At 34.4% G+C, this 27614-nt stretch overlaps 2 protein-coding genes across 6 annotated transcripts; both read left to right on the forward strand.

Moving 5' to 3' along the window:
• The first annotated feature begins 2912 nt into the window (after positions 1-2912).
• Positions 2913-4348, forward strand: LOC107420895 (BRI1 kinase inhibitor 1). The gene has a single exon (XM_016029961.4). It carries the CDS (start codon positions 3118-3120, stop codon positions 4192-4194), a length of 1077 nt encoding a protein of 358 aa, XP_015885447.2. The 5' UTR covers positions 2913-3117; the 3' UTR covers positions 4195-4348.
• A 4238-nt stretch (positions 4349-8586) lies between these two features.
• Positions 8587-15885, forward strand: LOC107420928 (phosphatidate phosphatase PAH2). Of its 5 annotated transcripts, none has more exons than XM_016030003.4 (13): positions 8587-8742; positions 9327-10812; positions 11054-11969; positions 12584-12903; positions 13029-13102; positions 13566-13650; positions 14102-14188; positions 14285-14357; positions 14486-14529; positions 14880-15008; positions 15121-15219; positions 15310-15446; positions 15580-15885. In XM_016030003.4, exons 2-12 carry the CDS (start codon positions 9535-9537, stop codon positions 15364-15366), a joined length of 3162 nt encoding a protein of 1053 aa, XP_015885489.3. In that variant the 5' UTR covers positions 8587-8742; positions 9327-9534; the 3' UTR covers positions 15367-15446; positions 15580-15885. The 5 variants fall into 5 exon arrangements, with proteins under 5 accessions (XP_015885489.3, XP_015885490.3, XP_024930422.3 ...); XM_016030004.4 differs by having other exon boundaries at positions 8621-8742; positions 9243-10812; XM_025074654.3 differs by lacking the exon at positions 8587-8742 and having other exon boundaries at positions 8766-10812; positions 15577-15885.
• Positions 15886-27614: the final 11729 nt, after the last annotated feature.

Genomic DNA, 27614 nt, shown 5'->3' on the forward strand with positions numbered 1-27614 from the left:
TTTTTTTTTTCTGGGATCCAGCTTAACTTAGTGCTGACAAAATTATAACCAAAATATGAAGAAATAAAAAAAATATATTTGTTATATAGGTTTTTCAACTGGAGATTTTTGCAAGGTAATTACAAACTGAATTTCTCTCTCTCTCTCTCACTCTCTCTCTGTGGTTAATTATATCCTTTAGTTGTACCAAGTTTGTGTTATTAGAGTTGGCGTGTTGTAGAGGTGGTGCGCTGGATCACGGCTATGGTTGTCAATGGAATAGCTGGGACCAGGCAAGAAGTAGCACAGATTGTCTTTGGTTTTTAGCAGCCTGACTTACAAGTGCACTAGCTATTTCGCTTAATGTGACTTTTCTCTGACATATCTAAAATTTTCTGGATCCCTGATATCTACTAGAACAGGATGGATGTATCCCATGAAAGAAAATAAAAATAAAAATAAAAATCAGTCTAGCCGTTTTTCTTGAAACTTTGGACAAAGAATCAGACCTTTGAGAAGATGCATGAACAAGGAAGGATGAGGAAAATTTTGGTCCCAGTGGAGAAATTCTGTTTCAGAATGAAGACAAGATTGTCGCTACATTTCACAAGAAATGTTTCACACACTAGGTGAATTAGCCTGGAAGGAATTTCTTCGAGATCAGTGTTTTAGGTTTTGATTCCTTCACTTTAACCAAATTGTTGAATTGGCAAAGAGCTAACTTCTGTTTCTTTGTACCTTTGAAAGAAAAAAAAAAAAAAAAAACTTCTGTTTTGTGGTTGATTATAATAAGATGGCGAGGATTATGTAGAACCTGACTTTTTGCATTATGTGAGATTTTCTCTTGTGGGAAAGCAAACAAGGCAACTGACTGGATTGCTAAACAGCTCAGACAGAGATGCTTTGGCTCCGGATTGGGTTTCTGGTCCACCCTTTGGATAGGATTTCAGGCATTTTAATTATAAAATAAAAAATAAAAAATAAATCGTAATTTAAAGGGTAAAAAATATATGAATTTTAAAATCCAATCTCCGCACCCGTTACAAAATAGCTGAAAGGACGGGAGAACTAAACAGTAAATAGCTTCCTTTTTTTTTTTTTTTTTTTTTTTTTTTTTTTAAATAAATAAATAAACAGAGCCTGGCATAATTGGTTCTTGGAAGTAGGCCCAAAAATGTACTAGCCAATTCACCGCATAGGCTTTGAGGTAAAAAAAGGATAAAAAGAAACTAGATGGTCGATTCATGTCCCCAATGTCTTAAGACTATACACAGCTTAGGGTAAATACTCCCATGATTTAAAACCTCCTTCCGACGCCCAATTCGGAAGAGGAAAAAAAAAAAAAAAAAAAAAATCTAACATTAAACTAGACAGGCACAGATATATAGTGAGAGAAAGTTTGGTCGTTGGGTAACGTGTTGCAATGAGTCGGGAAATGGGAGTGGCCTTGGGACTTGGAAGTGAGAATTAGAATTATGAGTGGGCTTCTCACTTTTCTTTTTTTTTTTTTTTTTTTTCTCTCCTGGGTAAATTGAATTATGAGTGGGCTGGTAGTAGTGGTGGGAAAAGCAGAAAAAGGGAAAGAAAGGATACACACACACCCCCCAAAGATAGGATTTTCCCATGAGGAACTTGAGTGGGAGATTTTTGTTTTATGCTCTGTTTGCTTTGTGTTTCTCTCTCTTCTTATCTTTAAGAGAAATTAGAATATGATTTTTGAATGGTTAAGTGGTGAAGATGACTCAGTCCACAACAATAATGCCTTCATGATTGAGATGTTGACCTTAACTATACAAACAAAATTCCTCTACGCTGGACTGGACTGGACCACTGTCTACACGTGTGTGTGGGTCTCCAACTCACCCCCACCCAAACGGTAAAAGAACAAATTTGAAAAAAAAAATTTGCAGTGTGCCCCCTATCTTTTTAATAATTTTCACTTTTAATCCCCGTTCACCACCGTCTGATGATGATGATGGGAATGTTCCAAGTTGGGACTAATTTAGTCACATTATCTTGTGTAGACCTCACTTGACCTGTGTTTTCTTGATTTTTCTATTCCGTTGTTTCGCTCTTTCAAAATTGATTGATGGGAGAAGGATATGAATCCCAAGATTGGCTACTGCATGTCATGTTTTGAGGTTATTCTTGCTGATACCTTTGTGACAAAAATCATGATGGGCCATATATTCCTCTCTCTCTCTCTCTCTCTCTCTCTCTCTCTCTCTCTAACCATGAAATATCATTTGCATTTAATTAGGCACCATACCCCAAAAGTATATTTGGGGTCCTGTGTAAGAGTCTCATCATCTTTCACATCTAAACAACACCGTTAACTCATTAGACGTTCATATATAGATCTAGGGAGTGAGTTTGATTATGAAAGGAAGAGTGGCCTAAATACCACAAAAATGTTTTTTTTTTTTTTTAAAATGGTAAAAATACAACGATCTTATAAATTATTCAACTATATATATATATATATGTACCATTCAAATTCTCATTGGGAATACATAGTATATGGTAAAAGCGAAAGGAACATTAAAAATACAAAGATTCCTCTGGGAGATGGGGTTGCATATTTCTGTGTGTACGTGTACATAACCTTTCCCCTCGGGGACCCTTCTCATTTGGCAAAAATTAAAACGAAGACACATACCCAAAGATAAAGTCTCTGCCTCGCCAATCCCATCTACCTTTTACGAGCAATTTTGGATCTTAGCCATCTCCATTTCCCAAATCAGTCCCCCCACTTTAGCTGTTAGATTTGACAAGGACCCACCGACCTATTAAAATACAGCTAAATTTATCGTTTCCATTCCAATTCTATTGGTGACCACAAGCCCCTTCCTCAATGACACAATCATAATAATAATAATAATAATAATAATAAAGAAGTAAATAAATTAAACACTTGCATATGTAAGTTATGCTTTTGCATTTCTTTTGCACAAAAGACATTCCAACCCCAACTGCTGACTGACAAGACTCTCTCTCTCTCCACTGCTTCTTAATCCTCTTATCTTTCCCCAAAGCTTTTGGTTGTATCCTTAGAACCAAACACATTTCAAAAAAAAAAAGGTGAGAGAGAAAATTTCAGATCCTTATTATTAGACTTCCAACCAATCCTTTTGAGTTATGGACTCCAATCATCTCCAACACATCACCAGCGTAGACAAAGCTTCTGTAGACAAGAAGCAGCATGAAGATGGGAAGAAGCTGTTAAAACAACTTCATCATCAAGGTAACAAAGAAAGCCAAAGCCAAAGCCAAAGCCAACCAGTTTCATTTTCCCCTGCCTCACCACCTTCAGCTTCTTCCTCTCCTTCTCATGAATTCTCTTTCACAATCTCCCTCCACCACTCTTCCTCCAACATCAACACCACTACCACCACAACTACCCCAGCTGACAAAGCAACCAATAGTAATAAACCTCCACCTTCACTCGCCATCGATTTATCTCCCGCCGACGACATTTTCTTCCATGGCCATTTGCTTCCTCTCCACCTTCTCTCTCACCTCCCTGTCTCTCCTCGCACCTCTACCAATTCCATGGACAGCTTCACCCTCCCCGTCAAAGACTTATCAGACAATCAAAAACCAACCAAAGAAAGCAACATCAATTGCAACACCACCACCTCCACCATCAGCCATAATAATAGCAACAAGAAGATCAGCAACAGCAAAAAAAGCCAAATCAGCAGCAATAAGAATATTAATAATAGTGATGAGACGATGAACGGGGGAAGAAGCAATAAGTGCAAGTCTTCATTTTCATTGCTGGGTTTTACAAGATGGCGAAAAGGGTGTGAAGAGGTGAGAGAGATTGGAGAAGATAAGGAAGAGAAGCAAAAGAGGAAGCTATTAAGGTTCGACCTGAGCCAAGTGGTAAAGAGGTATATGAGAATGGTCCAGCCTCTTTTGTTCTTCAAAGGGAGGAGAGACAATATGCGATTAAATAGACAGGCTTATTCATTTTCAGGTAATTTAGCTGTGAGGAATAATAAACCGGCTGATTTGAGAGGAAGGAGAGGTGAGTTTTCAGCACCTGCTTCGATGAGGACGTCGCCGTCTAATAGTGGCCTCCTTGTTGCCACTGCAACTCTTCCTTCTTCTACAAGTGACAGCACCATGGAAGAGTTGCAGGCTGCAATTCAAGCTGCCATTGCTCATTGCAAGAATTCCATTGCTTCAGATGACAAACTCAAATGCTGAGTGTGTGTTCAACCAAATTCAAACCTATCATAATTAATTTTGTATATTTTTGTAATCTTTTTGTTTTTCCTTATCAAATGCATATATAGTATTATATTGTATTTTCCGTGTATAGAGAATTCTTATATATATTATTATGAAAATTTTTTATTAACTTATTTGAATTTAATTGAAGGAAGACTGGTTTGATGGAGTAGTCCAGGGTTTAGAAATTGATAATATTGTTTTGAATCTTCTTAACTCTTTTCTTTCTTGAGTTGAAGTACAACTAGAATTATATATTTCATGATTTATATTTGTTTTTGGTAATTAATATATTGCCAAACTTTATTTGGCAAATCTCTGTTCGGTCGTTTTCACGGACTGCTTAAAAGTTTTTGAGAATTTAAAACTATTCCATTGCATCTTCGACAGGATATTTTTTTATAAGTTAGTTGTTTGTTACTTTATTGTCACACTTCTATAAATCTAGATTCTTCTCTTATCCCCTCTTTCCCCATATTCTCCCTCAAAAGCCAAGAAAAAGAAAAGCAAAAAAACAAAAGGAAAAAAAAAAAAAGAAGAAAAAGTTTTCCAACAAGTTTTCTCACTACAAACTGTCATATATGTAAAAATTATATGTAAAAATAATTCCGACCTTATGAAAGCTGTTAAATTGTTGACGAAAAGTCCAGAATGCCCCTATGAGAAAAGCGATACGAGGACAAAAACAATACCAAATGGTGATTAGGCTGGAACCTTCGTTCTATTTAGCACCACCTCGCAATTGAGGGAACAACATATATAAGTATACAGTTGGTCTATAATGCAGACGATTTTCATGCGAACTATAATATTGGTGATAGTTTTTTATAATATTAGTGACGATTTTTTAAAAAATCATCATTAATATTATGAAAAATCATCTCTAATATTGTAATTTTCATACAGACCGTACTATCATAAAATTTCTATATACGTGTGTGTATATATATTCCTACCATATCCGTAGGTTGGCTAGTTATTGTGATTAAACTAGCTAGCATCTGTCAAAACTCTAGTATACAGAGGCTAGCTAGCAGCTAGTTAACTAGCTAGCACTTCCATAATATATACGCCTTCTCTAATTCCCTGCTAGGCTGCTACGTATCGTAGTATCCCCTAGCCTTTTCAAACATTCTAGGGACAGCCCTAGGGCCCAGTCAAAGGGTACATAACTGTTTTCAGCAAGTACCAATTAAACGGATGAGAGACAAGGTTCATCGTTCACTAGCTTATTATTTTTTCATGGGCAATTGACTTTTAAGATTTTATAATTTACATTTTTATCTTATAAAAGTAGATGTTTAAATTTTTAGTTTTTGATTTGTTGTTGATTAGTTTAATTTTTGATAAAATAAATCGGTACAAATTCTGTCCATGTTGCTACTTTTTTTTTTCTTCCTTTAACTAACATTATATATTTAATCCATTATGGAAAAAAAAAATTTAACAAAATTGTTATTAATTTGGTTAACTAAATCGAGAATTGAATCAATATGCAATCAACTGAATATTTAACCAAAATGTAATTAATCTTTATATTACGTAAAAAAAAAAAAAAAACCAAATGGTTATATATATATAAAATCGTTATTATAAGTGAAGTTAGACAGTATACCACGGATGACAGCTATTAGATTTACAAAATTTGCACAATCTTATAGTTATGGATAGCTGTCAACCACCATTTAGTAGGCAACTTTTCCAACAATAGTATTTTCACACGCACTCATAAGCATAACCAATTTTTTTTTCTAAAAATGATTTAAAATTTTCACATAAATTATACGTAATCAAGGCTCGCATCCATTATAGCATAACCATCCATATATATAAATTCTCTATAAAAAACATGCGTGCTTATGTTATCAAGAATATACTTAATCAAATTATATATAATTTATATTTATATGTAATTAGATAATATATGCGATAAATTACATGTAATATAATTATATATCTTATAATCAGACATACATTTATTATCAAGGGCACGAACACATTTTGTCGCAATTAAAATTCTATATATATATATATATATATATATATACATATATCTAATTTTGTTATAAAATGCGAGCATAACCACATAACCAAGAGCATGTCCGATAATATTATATGTAATCAATCGGATATATACAGTGTTTATATATAACAAATCATATATATGATGAATTGTGTAATATAATTGAACTATATTTAATATAATCAGATACATCATCGTTAGCAAAAGAGTGCACGCTTTTTGTAGCAAATCTACATATATAACATAAGTTGGGATTCATAAACGGCAGGTGCATAACCAAGGGTCTTAAGAATAAAGATAAAGCAAATAAAGGATCAGAAAAGGCAAATGGAAAAAGGAATTGAAAACCAGCACTGATGGGGATAAAGTGTCGAAGAGAGTACAGTAAGGTGGGTTTGAAAGGAGATCTGTACCAACCGAAAATATAAATGGAGTGGGTCTAATGAGCGGATAGCCGCAGAATCCATAAAAGGTAGAAAAGTACCACAATTATTTGTGATAACAATTAATAATGCAGAAAGAGGGGACGAGCAAGAGGAGAACTGGAGGAGGTACTACTAGATTGGTCAAGTATCATAGATTGACACATGAAAGATAAAAAAGACGCTCATGTCAGGTGTCATGGGGTTTTTGGTTAAAACCATGAATATTAATGATGAGGCGGAAGTTGTGAGCTAGCAAGTTGACCGACTCTTGAGTCCGAGTGCCTGCTTTTCTCTTTTGATGATAAGGACCACCTCTATGCTCATTTACATCGAAAATTAACCCCACCAAAACCCATCCACATTAAAAGTGCAGCCAATGTTTTTTTCTTTCTTCCATTTTTCTTTTGTTAAAAAGCTTTACATAAAAAACACACCAATGCAAAGTCTTCTCCACTGAGAAGATGCAGTAGAAGTGGATTTGCTATAAGATAATTAGTGGGATGAGTTTCAGACTACAAGGGGATTGGCAATTGCATCTATTTACTTGCTCCTTTTTCCCTACCATTGAGATCCAAGCGATGAAAAAGACTATCAAAAGGTAATGGCTGTTGGCTCAAGGTTAGAAGACTAGTCTCTCATCTCATCATTAAATTTACATGGGAAATCACGTTAAACCATATAACTTTGTACGCATCACTTTCTTTTACTATCTTTTTGATGTAATTTCCTATTTACTTTTTTGTTTTGCCTCTTTTGGGCCGTATAAAACTAGATTTCGACTTTCGGGCCAGAGGAAGCATCGAAACGCGTGTAGTTAATGTTGCTATCTGCAACGTAAAATGGGCCTTTCAAAGCCCAAAGATTCTGTCTGAACTGGACTTAGCGCAAGCCCATCAAGAAGACTTTTTTTTTTTTTTTTTTTTTTGGGGGGGTAATAAATTCGTGGAAGATAAAAATTGTGGTCGATTAGGCCCCCAGGCTTTCAATAAATTCAATAGTAAATAATGAATTTATTCTTGCTTAATTACTATTTTTAATGTTTGAAAAAGTTATTCTTGCTTTGATCGCAATCCATAAGGTGTCATTCCATTTTTTTTTTCCTATAATTAAAATAAACATCTTTTCATTTTTTTTTTTCTTCCACTGAACATCTTTTCAATTAAACATACAATGATATGGTCTTTATTCTTCTTTCTTGTTTTGTCACATACCAAAGTCATCTATTTAGATCAGATGGTATCTTTGATCTACTTTGGGCTTCATTTTGGATCTCTAGTAAAAAAAATACTTTTGGATGGATTTTTTTTTTTTTTATGATAAATAAATTTTGGATGGAGTTTGTGAAATACAGATTGACGAAAAATTATTTTAATTATTCAGTTAGTGGAAAGAAACTTTATATAATTCATGGGGAGGATCCACCAGTCAAGAAATATGCGGTTTTGCAATGAATTACCAAAATACGGTCACGTGCTTCCGGATTATTAAAATAACTGCTGGTCAATCCAACAGAAAGTCAGACCTAAACAAGGAAAAGAAAAAGAGAAAGACTTTTTGCTTACACCTGAGAATAACAAAGCAAGGATTGTTCTTGTTGAGCAGAACGAAGAATAGTCTGTCCAAAAAATAAAGAATGGAGAATAATGGTGGATATTTTATAGCCATTGGATTTTAAAAGAGAGAGAAAAATAATTAATTAAAATTAATTAGCTTCAACGGCCGGTCCACGTGGCCTTTTCTAGAGATCCACCCTGTCACGCTTCCTTCCTCGCATTAAAAGCGTAGAAGTATTTGCAATTTCGCAATTTGCTTTTGCACGAATAGGATGCCAGCTGGCAAATTGAAATGCCAAATGGGGTCCCACCCACGTGATCGCTGTCAATGTAATTAGCTGAATTACAAGGCAGTGCAACCTTACATGTCACCCCATGGCATGCCACGTCATTACTATATCTCTTACGCCTCCACGTTTCCAACAACAAAAACAACCGTCCCCTCCCTTCTCTTTCCTTTGCTCTGCAGATTTGCAAATTGCTGCGACCCTCTGTAGGCCCTTCTACGACTTCTTCTTTCCAGGTCTGTCTGCTTCATCTTTCTCTCATATCCTCCTATTTCTTTTATTTACGCTCCATTCTTTTTTCTATTTGTTTATTTTATTTTCTTTTTCTTCTTAATTTCTGGATTTCCAATATGGTAAGAAAATCTTAAAAAAAAAAAAAAAAGAAAAAAAATAAAAGGAAAAAAAAAAAAAAGGCTTTTAATAAGTTGAATGGGACTTATTGACGAATGGTTTGGCACATTCCAATTATAGAGACCGAATATGCTTTCATTGCGCCAACCTCTGTTATTTTCTGGCGGGTTCTGTTTTATAATTGGCAATTGGGTTTTGTTGCTCATCAATAAGGTTGTCTTTCAGAGTTAAAAGAGAGTTAAGAGACACGCGAGCTTCTCGTACCTGACTTCTGGTCTCTGATTAATGCGTTTCTCTTTGTTTCTTATTAATCAGTTGTTGGGTATTTAATTAACTCGTCTGTTTTGGAGATTTCCTCATTACATATTCGGATTTTGTTGAGCAGAATATATAGTCTGTTTCATCGGTTAATAAATTTGTTAAGAGTTATAAAAGGTTTAATGCATCGGGGTCTGTCTTATTTAATCAGAACATGCAAATTCTGAAGGATTGGTGATCTGGGTCGTTGAATTGAGTTTGTCAGGGTGTTGTTGGTGGTTGTTTGCACGTGCCTAATTCGCGGGTTTTAATAAAGGCTTGCGATTTCGTGTAGCAATCCCAACAAACGTTGCAAAATTATGCTAGGATTTTGACAAATTTAGTGAACTGGGCGGTCGGAGCAATCCAGATATTGGAGGATGCAAGCCGTTGGGAGGTTCGGAAGCTACATCTCTGGCCCTTTCCATCCTTTTGGTGGTGCTGTGGATATTATTGTAGTCGAACAGCCAGATGGAAGCATCAAATCTTCTCCTTGGTATGTTCGGTTTGGGAAGTTTCAAGGGGTTTTGAGGGCAAAAGAGAAGGTAATTAACATAAGTGTAAATGGTGTGGAAGCTAGTTTCAACATGTATCTGGATAATAAAGGGGAAGCTTACTTTCTTAGTGAGGTAGATGTGGAAGAGGGGGAATCTGTATCATATCCTTTTTCTTCTGGTGATGAGACAGACAGGAAACCAGAGGATAATCGGATGCCATTGACGTCGAAAAGTTGCAATTTTCCTGCTGATGACTTGAAAAAAGTTGATCAAATTGATGTGAGCAATGAGAAGATACTTCGCCGGACCAATTCACGCCGGTCACGGATATTTGGGCTTGTTTTCGGAAGGAGGTCAATGAAGGAGAATAATTATAAAGGAGAGAATGATGGCAGAACAGTTGAAAGAAATGATTCTTTGGAACGTGCAGAGTATGCTGCGAACCTTATGGAAGTGAAGTGGTCTACCAATCTGAACAAAAATAAATCCAGGAAAGATAATGCTTCACCATTTACTGCTTCTCATATGTTAGATGGTAAGGCTCATAAAGATACCGATGCTGTGCAAAGCCAGGTGACCTCATCTATGCCTGATAAATGGGGAAAAAAATCAGGCAAGGAGACTTGTTCCCGCAATGATCAACTGGGCGATAGTTCTCAATCTGGGTTAGAGACTTATGCTGAGGAAACCACTTTGGATATTTCATGTTTAAGCCCCCCAGAAGAACTTGTTGAGACTTACACATTAGATGATGTTCCAGAAGGTGAATGTGAGGTAATGTCCGAAGTATCTAGATATGTCAATGAATCTGTTATGAGGGTTACTGAGGAGGATGCAAATGTAAACAGAGCACTCTCTAGTATCAGTGATCCTGATTCTCATTTAGTGGAGCTTCAAGCATGTCCTAGCAGGCATTTTGATGAAGAACAGTTTTTCAATAATACAGATGTTATGTCACCAGGCTGTGACATTTCCCAGAAGGAGTTGGAAACAGATAGAGTAAAAACCTTTATCTATTATGAATCATTGGAGAGCTCAATGGTGCGAAAGGATGATACCAGCAGCCAAACTCATGAGATGCTGTACATTGCAAGTGGAAAATATGGTGAAGTCCATGTTTGTGCTGAAACGCTGCATGCAAGAACTGAACTGATATCTGAGGTAACATAACCTCTACCATAATCTGTCATAGAAGTAACAATCCCTTAAGCATCTGTTTATTTTTCTTTTTTTCTTTTTTTAAATATGGATTCTAAGGTCTTATTTATTGATGTAAATTACTTGGTGGTTTGGACAACTCAATAATTACTAAGAAATAAAAACCTTGGCTTAATGTGTTCAATTGATATTTGCTTCATTTTCAATATCTTTTTAGACTAAGGTATACAAAATTTTTAACCAGGACATGGTTACTGAGCAACTTCCGGAGGTTATTGAATTGGAGGAACAACCAGTGGATGGACCGGAGAATTACTCTGAACTAACACATTCCTTTCGTTCTTGCACGAATAACTATAATGTGGTTAGTGAAGAGCCAACCACGGCTCCAAAATCCTGCACGCAAATGAATCTTGTGAATGCTTTACCTAATCCAGTTGAAAAATTCCTATCACAGACCATGCACAACAATTCCAGTGACAGCAACTTAGGTCATCGAGTTCAAGACGGGAAAACTATGGAGGATGAAAATTTCACAATCAATTCGCCATCTCCTTCTGGTTCTGTTGATGACTCTGTAATGACAGATGTAGAGAATGTTAAGGAAGAGCAATTCCTTTTCAGCGACATTGATGAGTCAAAAGTCATGGTGATTCAGACTATGGAGTCAAAATTTCCAGGAAATATGGATAGAGAAACTTCTTCCATGTGTTGTCAAGAAGGCATTAAAGAGTTGAATGAGTCAGCTATCGAAAAGAAGAAATCATACTCGTGTTCAGAGATATCTGATCAAGAAAATCTAACATCTGATTTTGAAAACTCAGTAGGAATTACGAGGGCATCATCAAATTCCCTATGTATTCCAAAATGTCATAGCATTTCTGGTAACGAAGTGAGGCCCCTGGCAAAATCATTACCGAATATGAGGTCTTACACTGACAACTGTGGTACATATGATGTTCATCTTCTAAGTCGTTCTCTGGATTCAAATTCCATATCATCAAAATGGACATTACAAAGCAAAGATGACTCGACCTCTAGAAAGTCAAATGAAGACATAGAGCCCCAGTTATCACTGGAACTGTTGGATATCAAGGATGCCCCGGTTCTAGGAGAGCTTGAACTTGAACATGAACATGAACATGCTAATCCTGCAGTTGGTAAGAAAACCTGGATACCAACTCAAAAGTATTTTTATCTTAAGGGCTTGCACCACTTTCTGGAGCTGTTTGATATTTGCTTCCATATCTGTTTCTCATATTTTTTAGATGTCCATATCATGATACTTAAGAAAGTATATGATTATATTTTTGTTCTTTTACTGAAACAGCATATCATTTCCTCTGTAATCCTGATATGCTTACTCGCTTATTATTTGCTCATAACTTTGTTCTTAGTACATATCCTGTATTTGCAATGCGAAGCAGAACGAACATGCTAAGTTTGTTTTGAGTGTATAAAAGCTCCATAGGAAGTAAATTGTAGAAAATTATATAAATTGTACTCTATGCAGAAATTTCTCTTTGCAAATACCTGTTTAAGGGATGGAAGTGGAAGATGCTTCTCAATCATGGATGCCGAAAAATTCGATCTTCATAAATTTACTTCAGTCTTGTGGTTGGCAAAGAGGATAGACGTGTCAAATTTAATGGTTTTTATTTGCAGTAGGTTGCAGCTGATGCTATTGTTTTAGGGATGGTTTCATTACAGAAGTGCACTGTATATGAATTGAAAGTCGTTAGAACTGTTAACCACGTTGAGAAAACTATTGCAGGAGATTCATCAAAATCAAATGTTGCCTCAAGCGGACGCTGGAGACTCTGGTCTGTTCCCTTCAGGAGATCAACTTCTAGGAAGTCTATGGAGCCAGCTCTCAGTGATGCTGGAAATTCTGATACTGATGATGCTTCAGAGAGCAAAATAGGCATGCAAGGAGATGAAAATATTCTTAGATCCAAGGTAGTGAAGAAGACGGTGAAGAAAGTGGTGAGGGCTATAAGTCCGACATCTGAGCAGTTGGCATCCCTAAATTTGAAGGAAGGGAGGAATACAGTAACATTCACATTCTCCACTTCAATGCTGGGGAAACAGCAGGTATTTTATCGTGATCTTATAAAATATAATATATGTAATTTCTTTTGTCTCTTTTCCTAGATGGATACTCCTAACTATTATTATTATATATTTTATCATCTCTTGTTTTCTAATGTTGTTAACAGGTTGATGCCAGCATTTTTCTGTGGAAATGGAACACTCGTATCGTAATCTCAGATGTGGATGGGACAATTACAAAGTAACCTATTTGTGTTCCTTTTTGGTTCAGTATAGAAATTTCTGATAAACTGAACTATAAAATATGATAATATGTTTATATTGCATTGTAATGTTAGTTTAGGAGGGAGAAAACTATCTTAGCGAAAAAGAAGTTACAGAGCAGTATATATTTCTTTTCCAATTCATCAGAACTAAACAGATTTAGGAGATTATTTTGAGGTATTAATCAAATAAATTCTAACCATATAAGCAAATGTTTTTGAGATGTTTCTGGTGTTGAACATAGGCATGCATCCTGGAAGGTTGGATTTAATGTTTTTCTTCATTTTGTTTATAACTGGGTCTTAGAATTAGCTTGTTAACTTCACAAGGAAGAATCATAAACAATAGGTTTCTTCTTTGAACAATTTCTTCTTTTTCCATTACTCTCAAGGTATTTCTTCATTTGTCTCATAGAACTTTTTTTGTTGCTATTATTACAGATCCGATGTTCTAGGTCAATTCATGCCTTTGGTAGGAGTAGATTGGTCACAAACAGGTGTTGCGCATTTGTTTTCAGCTATTAAGGTTTGTTGCATTCCATCTTATGCATTTGAAGTCCTTTGGTTTTTAAGGTTTTTATTTCATCCTTCTCACTGCAATTCAGAAAAAAGAAAAGAACTTTGCTGATGTGGCAAAACTTTGGGTGGCCAACTTTAGCCTATTTCCTCAGTCAAAAATATTCTTTATTGCCTCAAGTAATATGACTGGTTGGCCCTATACAAGTATACATTAGCCCACTTTTTCAGTCATATGCTGTCACTGCCTTATGAATGCAAGTCATATGATTGGTTGTGAAGTTTTTTTTTTTTTTTTTTTTGGGTCTCGTTTTCCTTGTTTATTTGTTTGTTAGTTGTCATCCAAACATTTTGTGTTTTCTGCATGGGATATTACTCTTAATTTGCAAGGAGCCAAATCTTTGTTCCTAGCAGCCAAAAAAAATTGAATCCATTGTTTTTTTGTCTATGTGTTTCTTCAGGAAAATGGATATCAATTGCTTTTCCTGAGTGCGCGTTCAATTTCACAGGCCTATCGCACTAGACAATTTCTACTCAACCTTAAGCAGGTGATGTATAAAGAGTTAATTTTATTAGGTTTTGAGAAATGCAATAGGGGAAACTATTCAAGTTTTGTTTATTGAATTCTTTGTTCCATATTCCAGGATGGGAAGGCTTTACCAGATGGACCTATGGTAATTTCCCCCGATGGACTCTTTCCTTCTCTTTTTCGAGAAGGTATTGTAGTTAAAGAACTTTGATGTGCTTTTTTTTTAGCATTTCATCTATCATCTTGGATTTTGTTCAGCATTTCTCTATATTTTGGTCATAATTCCTTTTAAACTTATCCTTTTCTTTTCCCTCAGTTATTAGAAGGACTCCTCATGAGTTCAAGATTGCATGCTTAGAGGTCAGTTTCCTATTATTTGGCATTATTGCGACATAATTAATTTCTTTTCAGTGCTTTAAATCTTATTCATTTTTTATATGAACTCTTAATATCCTATGATGGCTGGTAGATCTATTTGAGTGTTTTGACTGTCCCATATAAATTGGGTTTATTGTATTCACCACATGGTGTTTCAAGGAGCCTAACCTTTTTATTGATCTAATTTAGAGCATGGATATTCTAGAGCTTAGGAGCTGTAACAGATTAAACAATTAGGCTTTGGTACATTGTAAATGTAATTTTTATCTGCTAATTTGATATAGTCGTTAAAGGATATTCCTTTTAAAATCATTACTTCTACTGTTTCCCAGGGTATCAAGGCATTGTTTCCTTCAGATTGCCAACCTTTCTACGCTGGTTTTGGAAACAGAGATACTGATGAAATCAGCTACCTTAAAGTTGGAATCCCAAAAGGAAAAATTTTCACAATTAACCCCAAGGTAAAAAGAAAAGAAAAGGAATAGATTACAGCAATTCAAATATCTCCAATTTTGGGTTATTATATTTATATATGTAACAAAACTTTCTTTCTGACATTTTAAACTTCTATAGGGTGAGGTTGCTGTGAACCGGCGGATTGACACCAAATCATACAAATCCCTGCATGCTCTTGTGAATGGCATGTTCCCACCGACGGTCTCGTCTGAGCAGGTTTTGTTTCTGTAATCCTTTTCCAATTCAAATTTTATTTAGCTGTGGAGCAGGTAATTCTAAAACGAAGGAATTTACTGTCTATTTCAGCAGGACTTCAATTCGTGGAATTACTGGAGACTGCCGCCTCCTACTATTGATTGTTGAAGTTTTGAATGAGAATTTGTTGCCCATCTCTTTTAAGATAGAGAAGGATGGCTCGTCATGCTTGTTATCGAATTATTCAGGTAAGTACTGACTGCAACTCTCTCTAATAGTTTTAATGAATTCTAGGAAAGCCATTTTTCCATGATAATTGAAGTACCATCTTAATCTTGTATATATATATATATATTTATTTATTTATTTTTTTTCTAGTAGATCATAGTTCAGGTGTGGCTAAGGCTATCGCCCAAATTTTCAGTGTACGTATTAATGAGCATGCCGGTCAAGTTATTGGCAGGCTGAAAGTAATTTATGGAAGATATACAAGGAAGAGTTGGATCCGCCTGGTCGGTATCTTTGATCGGTCTAAAATTTTGTGTAGTCTGTTTCATGCGGTCCCGTGCATGAGAGCTTGAGCGGTGTAAGTACTTATTAGAAGTCACATGGTATATATTAGGCATGGAATTTCAACTTTTGATGTACAAATTTTTGGTTAAATTTCAAAATGTAAAATCATTTCCATGTGGGTAGGCCCTATTCTCTCTGATAACCCAATCCTTCCAATTCAAAGCCGACAAGTTATATTGCAATCCATTCCAGTAGTTTGGCACTAAATAAGCGAACGAAGCTTTTGAGTTCTAAAAAGTAAACAATTTTTCTAGTAGAAAAATAATATATATAATTCTAGAAATGTGGTTATAACATATTACATATTTATGTTTGTTTTATATCAAAATGATATTCTATCGACTAAGAAAACAAAAATGTGACATTCGAGTTTATGCAGTTGTAACAATTTCATCTTTTATGGTTTACTTACTGATATTCTGTCGACTGAAAGAACAAAAAAGTGACATTCGAGCTTTTCTTATGTGCGTACAAAAAAAAGTTATGCTTTTGTGACATGATATTTTATAAGGTTTGAATAAAATATGGAGTAGAAAGTAACGGAAAAAGACAATGGAAAAGAAGTAACTCGCTTTGGGAGGTGCTTGTCACCAATTGAGACTTAAGCGGGTGGTATTCTCGTGTTTTTTTTCTGTAAGGAAAACAATAAATGCCGACCAATAACAAAACCTAACATCGCCATCTGATCCAAATTCCCAAGTTTACAATCTAGCGAAAGAAAGAAGAAAGGAGCGGTCCTCCATTATCCCCATTTGTTCCAAATAAAGCGTTGGATTTGATAGTGCATGTCATTGATTCGTTGGGTTCTCGACTCTTTAGCAAATCGAAACCAAAAAATCCCAACCTTTTCAAGTATTTTATGTGAGAGGAAGCTTTTTTTTTTTTTTTTTTTTTTTTTTTCAATGAACATGATAGAAATAGCTCATACGTTAATTTTTATTTTTATTTTTTATTTTTTATACACACACACACACACACACAGAGTGAGATTTAAATTAGATATTTAATATAAAAACTAATATGAAAATTATTTTTTTTCAATTTTTGAATTGAACTATGTATAAATACGTAAATGCCCTTTTTGTAATTATCGTTTTTTATCCTTACTAATGATTGATCTGACATCGTTTATTGAAATTTTAAATCTTTAATATTAATTTGTGAGATTTATCTAATATTACAAGAATGATATATATATATATATATATATATATATATATATGTGAGATTTGTCTAATATTACAAGAATGACATTTGAGTATTTATACGATAATTTAATATCAAAAAATAAAGACAAAGAACGTTTTTGAAATTACAGGAGTGGGGGTGTTAAATGGAATTTCAAGTAGAACGTGTTTTCTGAAACAGAAGAAAGATAAGGAGGGTGGGTTATAGTTATAGCAAGGAAAGAGAGAAAGAGATCAGTTAAAAGCGCACTACTTTGAGATCGAAATGCTTGTTTGCAAACTCAATGAGGCCGGTGATTTCGGATTGGTCAACGAAGCCATCGCCATTGGAATCGACAGAGCGAATGATGCGCTTGCTCTTCCAGGAGGCGAAGTGGTGGCCTGTGAAATGGATGATGTTCCGGAGTTCTTGTTGGCTTATGCGCCCATCTTTGTTTGCATCAAATTCGTTCAACAGCCACTGCTTGAACTCCTCCACCGTCATTACTCGTTTCCCATCTCTTGATCTGCCACAGCTCTTTATTGCCATCGATTTCGATATCTCTATTTCTTAATTTCGGCTTCCGTATTTGATTTTATACTGATAAGCTACCTTGATAGATAGACTGATAAATTTATATATATATCTACCAAAGCTTATTAATTGCATAAAAACTGCTCTCACGGCTGCTCATATTTATACTCTCTACTAGTTGTCTCCTCTCTTCTCACTTCGGATAATTGCTTTTAGATTTCTAATAACTTGCTAGCTAGCTAGCTACCTACCTACATCTGCGAATCTTATCAGTGGACTTCTAAATCCTAATTAATAAAACGTGAATTTGGAAGATCTTTTTTAACTAATTTAAATGTGTATTAATTTGGAAGATCTGTTGAACCTAATTAAACGCGTATTTCCAGAAGGAAAATCAATTACTGAAATACCTAGAAGAATCTTGCTGAATTAGTCAAATATCACTATTACTTTTTCTGTTTTTGGCAAGTCTAACTCCACATGTTCATGTTGCTATATATTCTGTGCATGTACCTGTTCCTGTTCCTGTTCTCTCTCTCTCTAGTTGGGTTCATGTATGGCTTTCACCGCAGATTTTATTTTAGTCTGAGAAAAAAAAATATTTGTCATTATGGTTGTTTCAACAATGATAGAGGAAATGGTCAAAATATATTGTGATTAATTAGGTACAGATTACCGCCAACCGCAAAATATTTATTTTAGTTGTTTCTTTTTTGTTTATTTAATTATTAACTAATCGAAGGAGTTGCTGCTTCTCAAGTGTGAGCTCAAGTTATTAATTCGTAGCAAACTGGAGGCGAGAACAAGCTGATTCATTATATTCTTCATGTGGATTTCCAAATTAATTATATATTCATTAGCCTACTTTCTATAATTAATTTAATGTATTGACTATAGATATGCTATATACACTATAAAGCTATACTTTGCCTCTACTTCCTAAAATACATGCACTTGGGTTTTAAAAATGACAAGGTTACATAAGGTTAGGTGGATTACCTATTAAGAAACGAGGACTGATCAACATTCCATGCATCGAATCTCTACAATTAAATATAAGTGTATATTTAAATAAAATCAGGAACACTTTGGCCAGATTTATTTATTTATTTATTTTTTTGTGGGGCAAAAAACAATTTTCCCCGTTTGGTTATGAGATATATAGTCCAAATTTTCTATTTATATGCATGTGCAAGTAAAACATAGTTTTAAATTTCTGGTATTTAAGTTTCAAAATATACTCATGCAGTTTTTCCAGTTTTTTTAAATTATTAAAATGACATTTATACTGTCATGTGTTTTCTTTTTTTTTTTTTGGGTAAAAGTTTACTTTCTTGTGTTAATATATACATATTGGATGGGTTTTTAATAAATTGCGTCTTATGTAGAAAAATGAACGTCATAAATGCCCCTAAGATTATTAATTCAAAATCTAAAATGAAAATTGTCTATAAGCTAGCTGAAGTAGCGCAGGTATTGTTTTAGTCTCATAATTAGAAGAAATTATTTAATAGGAAAAGAATAATTAAATTGTCCTCCTTAATTAGGACAAGAAGTAAGAATGGTGATTGGTAGTTTTTCTCAGAATAATAATCCTTTAGAATTTCGATAGAGGTGTTTCTATTTCGTCCTCCTTATCATATGGTAAAACATATATATGCATGCGATCGCTTTAAGCTTATCATTTCAAGGTTTATACTCTCTATCTTTTAGGGAAAAAAAAAAAAAAAGGAAAGGTTTAAACTCTAGTTAATTACAAAAAAAATTGTCATCAAATAATTCCTTCTTTATCAATAATATATGGAATTACGCATCCTCTTTTGCTTTCCTCAACTATTAGAAGGGCTAGCTTCTCCTGAGTTTAAGTTTGTGCATGTTTAGAGATTTCGTTTTCTTGTTATAGATTTGGCATTATATATATATATATATATATATATAAAATTAAATCAACATAATTTATTTTCAGCGCTTCAAGTTGATTTTCTTCTTGTATTTAATGCATTCTAGATCATCATATATATTCTCTATAATTCTTTGGGTTAGATCTATTTGAATGTTTGATCAATTCCGATATTCATCACTAATGAAAAACATACATTCTAAGAAACTGTTGTTACTGATTTCAAGAGAATTGATTCCTATAGTAATCTTAACAAAATTAATATTAACTTCATATTCAAGTTTTAATTTGCTTCTGTGACATAATAGTATATTGTTTGAACAAAGTAAGGATAGAGATGAAAAGAATAAAACTTTTGTCCACCACATTCCTGGTTGGTGGTTTTGCACCGTGGAAAGAATGGAAAGAAATTAAAAAGAATCACGAATTACTCAGTTTTGGATGGGCATGCGGGCAATTAAGCGGGCATTATAATTGCTTTTGGAATCAGTGGGGTCTTTGCTTCACTAAATTTGGATTCCAACGAGGTTGGGTACCTTAAATTTTTGCCCTGTACTTGGCCTGCAATTCCCAGCAACACCTTCAGAGACAAATGGATATGGAATATGGATTCTTGGGAAAAATTAAAACTATGGTACTATATCAATCTTTTTATTTTTTATTTTTTATATAATTATAACAAGAAGATCAACAATTATTCATGATCTAATTAATTAGCTCTAGCTACGAATGTACAAGATTTATTTTCTTTACTAAATAATATTTAAGCATTTTCTGATTATGTGCATAGCTTGTTGCTTTGTATTCATTAAAAAGAAAAAGAAAAGAAAAAAAAAAACAAAAACAAAAACGACAAAAACAACAACAACATCAACAATAACTCGTTAGTAACTTGAATTATTAAGGGATTGAAAAACATAAAACATGATGGTGGTTTGGGTTTTAATTAGGTGGAAAGGAAATTAGAGTGAAGAGAGATGATGGAAATAGCTAGTTAAATATGTACAACTTTGACACCTAGATGCTTCTTTGCAAACTCAATGAGATTGATGATTTCGGATTCGTCGATGAAACCATTTCCGTTGCAATCCACAGAGCGAATGGCACGCTTGCTTTTCCAACTGGCGAAGTGTCCACCGTTGGAACGGATGGCCTCCCGGAGTTCTTCTTTGCTTATACGCCCATCCTTGTCTGCATCAAATCTCTTCATTAGCCATTGCTTGAACTCCTCCACCGTCACTACTTTTTTTCCATCACTAGACACTCCACGGCTTTTTATCGCCATTAATTAAATATATAGCTAGCTCTAATTCTTTGCTTGATTGCTAGCTACGTTCTAATTTCTATATCTATATGTCAACTGGCCACTTCCTTTGGCATATGATTAAATTGTTGTGAAGTAATCTCCTCTTATTTATAATCTGTTTCATTATGTCTCTCCTCACTGTTTGTCTCTACCTAATCTCTTTTTTCCAAGTGTAAACATCAACTAAAAAAAAGGTTATATCGTTGCTTAGAGAATCTTATATCTGCAGGGTCATAAGCATTTCCCTGACTTTCTTTCCCAAGAGGAAATCGACTAATATTGTTGATCTTGTCTAGTGGAAAGATTATGAGAATTCATTGCAGTGAAATTTGGCACATGTAATTATTCTGCCCAACCATCATGTCTACATCAACTTTTTTTCTTCTTTATTTGGGAATAAGAGCTGGGCTTGCTTGCTTGTAAATTGTAATACGTGTGAACAACTTTTTTTTTTTTTCATTCAAATTCATATTATTATCTAATTAGAAAATAATGATTTTTAGATTATTTTTGCGAAAACTAATATTTGTGAAGTTAGGCAATATAATTAATAAATTTAAATTATTTTTCTTTTATCTACATAAGTTGTACTATCATATGAGGTTTTTGTTATTTTATTTTATTTTTTGACCAGAGTTGGGAATTTGAGATAGATAGTTTATAATTATATTGATATATGAAGATTTATTTTTATGTGCTTAAAGTCATATAAAATGATTTATTATTGATTTTCAAGATCAAAGAAATTAAACTTTAAAAGATATGGCAGGATTCTAAAAATGCAGAAAATGTGGATTTATCTGGATTAATTACATAAAATATATATATATTTTGGATCGTGGGCCTGTGTTGAACTCAGACTCTAGTATAGGAAAATGGCAGCTGCCACTTAAGTTTAATGATTAGCCTGTCATAATTTTTTTTTAAAAAAATTGTTCATATTTTATTAAAATTAATTATATATATATATATATATATTTATATGTATATATATAAATATTTATTATATGATAAGGATATATCTAATGTTTATTAGAGTGAAGGAATATTCAAAAAATGAAATGCATTTGGTATACTTCTCTATACATTAGTATTTATTGGGTATCTACGTCAAAATATGGATTGGTGATAAGCTTGAATTTTAACCACAAAGGCAGAATTGCAAATACCACTTTTTAGTTATGCCTATGAAACTATAAACATAGATACAAACAAATTGCTTGGCATTTGCAGAGGTACATCAATATCTTTTCTTCAAGCCTTTTTTTATTTTACCAAAAACAAAAGAAAGTATATATTGGATTCTAATATGCTGTTGCAATGTTTAAGTGGATTAGCGATTAAGTATTATTGTTTAATGGATCGGATCCCTGCAAATATATTTAAATCTGTAAAAGGTTTAAAGAGAATAAAGAAAAACTTTCAAGAAGATTTATGCTAGCTGTTACTGAGAAAACATAATTAGAACGTTTTATATGTGCAACACGTACACTTTTAACTGTTGATATAATTTTTAATGTGACTATTGTTTTTTTTATTATTTCATCTTTTCTTCGGTAATTGAGGATGTGATTATGACACTAGCTTTTTCTTATCAGAATATAAAAAATAGCCATCAGTACGTGAGACACAAGCGTAATATATAAAATAAATTTATATTTTAATAGTTTAAATTTTTTATATAAATAATAATTTAATTCGATATCAAAATAGATACATTAAAGTTTAAAATAACATATAAGTGATAGACAATATTACACACAAACTTTGATTTATATAATAAATTTACTTTCCAACAGCTTACTGGGCAGCTTAATTGAGATCAAAATATAGATCCAAAATCCAGATTTGAAGCCCAAACCACTTCGTTATGGGCTTTAGAATTAGATCTCTAATCCAGCCCAACCTCAGTGGCAAGTTAAGATCGTTCGAAATGGAGAATTTAGCCCAATGCCCTTATTTTAAAGGGCTTAATGAAAAATACCCTTTTTTCTTTAAACTTTTTTTGTCTACCCACGTTTTATTCAATATTCCAACTCTGCCCTTACCCTATAAATCACTTACAATTTCTTTCTTCCTCTTTCCAGTATCCCACCTATCATATTTCGTATCTAATTTCCCTCCCCTCCCCCTCTCTCTCTCTCTCTCTCTCTCTCTCTCTTTCTCTCTCTATTTCTTATCTGTTTTTTTTGTTATTTTATTTGATATTTCTTTTGCTCCATTCCATTTCCTTTTCCTTCTTCTCCACATGATTCTTTTCCCTCTCACTCTCTCTTTCTCTAGGATCCATTTCCCTCTTACAATAGGAGCTCTTAAATTCTTCCAGCAACTTCTTTCCTCTCCCGGCGACTTTTCTTTCTCATCTTCACGGCTTCGGTTATCTACAGAACTTATTAGTAGGGCAAACGGTGGTCAGAACCTATGCCATGTCAACACAACCCCTTTTTGCAATCTTCCCTCAAACCTATCCTCACTCACGATACGTGTTCTTAGGGAAGATAACAAACCAACCATAGCAAGTAAGCATTGCCCTTTCTCCTTTCCTCCCTTTTCGACTTTTTTCGATTTAGAAATTCTGGTCTAGTTTATACTTTGAATGCATCAATAAGGAGATAGTATTATGTTTTAGAATTCCATCATTATCATTAAGCTGTTAAGTAGAACATGTTTTTTGCCAATGGTTATATGGAAAGCTTTGGTGCGGCAGAGGTGAAGATTTTTCTTCTGGAAGTTTAGCATGTCATTCTTTACAATGACCCACTAACAAATTTTTTCATCAAATGTTAAAAAGTTAACCAAGTCTTTTTTCATTAGTTTTCATTACATTATCACTTTGGACCTGGACTTCCAATTAATTTATGCTTGCCCTTCGGACCTGGACTTCGTCAGTGGATATGTTTCATAACAGGGTCCTATAGATTTGGTGGCTAATTTTCTTCTGTTCTAGTGTTTAATTGGCCAAATTTCATATTCATTATGTGCTCTTTTTTATATATTTTTTTTAATGCTCATTCTTGATGTGATTTCTTGAACAAGCTATTGGTACTTCAAAGAGGCATAATGAATTAAAGAAATTGTTTTCCCTATAAAGTGGATACACTAGTCAAACAGAAGAAGAATTTGTGAAAGAACTAAAACCCTAAGCAGCCTTACAAGAAAATACATTTTTCATTATTGTTATTATGATAATAAGTGCTATTTATTAAATCTGATTTCCATGTTCTATGAGGTTTTTGTGTTCCTCAAAAGGTGTCATTTACATATATTCTATACAGGGGAAAGATGGGCGCATCACTTCACAGGTCTTAAAAAAGACAGGCAATACAGTTAAAACCTCCATACCTTATGGTAAAATTTGTTTTCAAAATCTTTTTATTTTGCTTTTATCTTATGAATACACTTATTTATATGGTGAAAACTAATACTAACTTTTGTAGCTTGTGCATGTATGTTTCATTCTAATATAAAGAGAAATCTACCTCTTATTTTGTACATGTACTTTATCTTATTTTCTGTTTCTCTTGGTTATTTATTAACGTGCATTTCTTCCTCCATATTCGAAGTACAATTTGTTTGTAAGTTATGTCCTGTGTCCACTATCTTCTTAATGTTTACTTGTTGAAATTTATCTTTTAAGCATATCTTGATTTTGCAGCCCTTTTTTGACATGTTTGGATATGGAGGACCTATTGTGTAACACCCCGTCCCGAACCATGTCGGAATTTTTACACGTCGATCGAGGTTGACTGTTGACTTTGACCGTTGATCGAATGGGTCAAAAGTTGACTTTTTGACCCGGTTGGAATTCTAGGTTGACTGAGGTACCGTTACGAAGTACACGTTGACACGAGTTCGTAGACTAGTAGCACGTTGAAAACGGAGTTACGGTTTGGAAGTTATGAGCAAAACAAATTGAGGTCCAAACTGTCTAAGGGGTGCCGGAGTTGACTTTTTATTCATGCAAATTTGAGCTTTGACTCATGCATGGTTGTAAAATGTTCATCGATATGAGTCCATAGACTAGCGGCACGTCCGATTTGGACATGTGGTTTGAAAGTTATGGACCTGTAAAGTTTTTCAAACACCGTATTATTTTAATATTATTTTTGAACGTGTAACGATGTGCCACGTGTGACTTAATGAAGGTGACCATGTGTCACCATGTTGAGAAGCCACATGTCAACCATGTGTAATATCAATTTTTTTTTATTATTATTTTAAATAATAATAATATTATTTAATTTTTTTTAATTATTTTTATTTTCCTTTTTCTTTTTCTTTTTCTTTTCCTTTTTCTTTTCTTTTTCTTTTTCTTTTCTTTTCCCCACGTGGGAAAACAACCTCTCTTTGCTTTTCCTTTTCTTCCCTTCTTCTTCCCCTAGCCCGTCAAAAAACCAGAGGAATTTTTCTCCCTCTCTCTCTCCTTTGACTCTCTCCCTCTCCCTGTTTGACCAACCTCTTGGTCGGATTTCAGTCGCCGGAATGCCACACGCGCCGGCCACCGGTGTAGCCCATCTACTCGCGACCTCAGCCACTAAATTTCCCGGTCAGTCACCGCCGGACGCGCCCAGATCGGGCCGATGAAGTCCGCAGCGACGACTTGAAATTTTCCCGTGATTCTTGCCGTTTCCGACCAACCCAGCCTTACCCATACCCATATTCCACCATTTTCAACCCCTCTGATCCAAATATGGCCTCCAATCTCAAAAATTCGAAGCGGTTTGCGAGATACGAGGAATTGAAAACTGGCCGAAGCTTTCCGGCCAAATTCCGGCCACCTCCGGCGGAATTGGGTCGATGGAGACCGGATTTGTAATCCTCGTCGCTCAAGCTTCGATTCGGTATATTATTCGACTATTTTGGATAACGTTTGTGTTTGACCCCCTGGGTACCGGGTATTATTTACCCGAATAAAATATTAATTTATTTGACTGTCTGTGAATTGTGTTCTAGGAGCACCGGTGAGTCGTGGAATTGATCCCATGGTGGATCATGGTTTAATTGCGTGCTTCAGGTGAGTGACCCACCTTTGAAAATGTTTTTGGGGTAATTAATTGTATTTATGTGGTGTTAAATTGATATCTGTAATTGGTGCTCATGTGGCGTATTTTAAATATAATCGGGAAAAATATTATTTTATATATATAATTACCCATTGGTGCTAAATGGAATTTTGGGATCATTAAGAAATTCCTGATTCTTATTTTATGGTGATTAAATGATATTTATTACACATGAGCAAGTATTTTCAGTAATAATCGTACATGGTTTTAATTGTTATTTTTCGGGCATAATTAGGTTAAATATTTTATGAAAATATTTGTTTAAGTTGGTGGTTTAATTTTATAAATTATGCCTGCGGTATTTCAATTGTTGAATCTCGTATTACGAGAAAATGTATGGTTTATTTGTTATCGATGTTTTCGTACCGGTTTGTTAAATAAAAATATGTGGGATGGTAAGTGAGAAAATTTGGTATATCTCCCACGGTAATTTTGGAAAACGATACGGTTGGTTTAATAATTATTTTAGACGCATTCACACAGTATTGGTGTTCTGGTATATGTATATGTGGTTCAGCGCGCAAGTATTATTATTTCACCCGTGAGTTGCCATTGGACCGTGGGCAGGCAAGTCTTATATAGTGCACACAGCCGCCCCCCTCCTTGGCCGGGATGATGGTTTCAGCAGCGGTACTGTCGGGACGCCGAAGTGCTGTTTGCAAGTTTCTCTCTTTAATCTTCCCGCCAGTCGGTGCTCAGGACGCTGGGTATCGGAGGCTATCACTGGTATATGGTGTGGTGCGTCAAGTACAAACTTTTCGGATAGAAATTTCAAACCCCAAAGAGTACAAATTATTTATTATAATTTATTGCAGTTTATTTATATTTGGGGTATTTAATTATTTATTTGTTGTTTATTAAATTATTTGGTCCCTTGGTTTTCGGGAAGTACGAATATCGGGTTTTGTGAAAATGTTTTAAAATGGAAACTTTTCCAACGGAGTGAATAGTGAGGGTTTTGAGAGAAATTGTTACCTTCAAATGTTTATTTATTTATTTATGTAATTGTTCGGTATGGATTAATTAAATTCCTTTATTTTTTTATATTATTAATATTAAAGGTGTACAGTAGATAGGGTCACTCACTGAGATGATTAGCATCTCACGCTCTTAAATTCCGTTCCCCTAGGTCCATGTCAGGACCCGTCCAGAATTCCTTCCCCGGAACCCTAGACAGCCCTGATCCCAGGGAAACCCTACCGAACCTTCCAACGGAAAATCTGGCAGAGCCTCCCCTAAGGGATTTACTTACCACAAAATTCCCTGCACTGAAAACACACTTCTAAAATTATCCCCTTATTCCTCCCACAGTACTACAAATCGATTCCACAAATTGCAGCACTTAAAAAAAAATAAATACAGTAATCCAGTGCAAAATAAATACAACAAGAGTGAAAGAAATATTACAACTGCCATAACAGAATAACAGGGTACTGCCGAACTAAAACAGCGAGGAAGATCAAGTCCGCTCCGAGTGAACACCGACAACCTGGTACCTAGAGGAACGAAATTTAAGAGTGTGAGATGCTAATCATCTCAGTGAGCGACCCTACTACTATACCATATAATATCACAGTAATAAGTATAAATAATAATTATTTGGAAATAATATTTTCTCTCAAAACCCTTACAATTCTCTCAGTTGGAAAGGTTCCCCTTTTAAAACAATTTCACAAAACCCTTTATCCATATTCCCCGAAAACCAAGACATCAATTAAATACCAGAAGCGGTAACAATTATATTTTTAATTCCAATTCAGTTTCCAAACATTTTATTTTTAAAACACAGTTCTGAAAATCATTTGATGCACCCACTATATACCAGTGGCGCCAACAGTACCCAGCGTCCCAAGGTACCGCCAGACAGGAGGTT

Source organism: Ziziphus jujuba, chromosome 5 (genome assembly GCF_031755915.1).
Source record: "Ziziphus jujuba cultivar Dongzao chromosome 5, ASM3175591v1".
NCBI classification, from domain to species: domain Eukaryota; kingdom Viridiplantae; phylum Streptophyta; class Magnoliopsida; order Rosales; family Rhamnaceae; genus Ziziphus; species Ziziphus jujuba.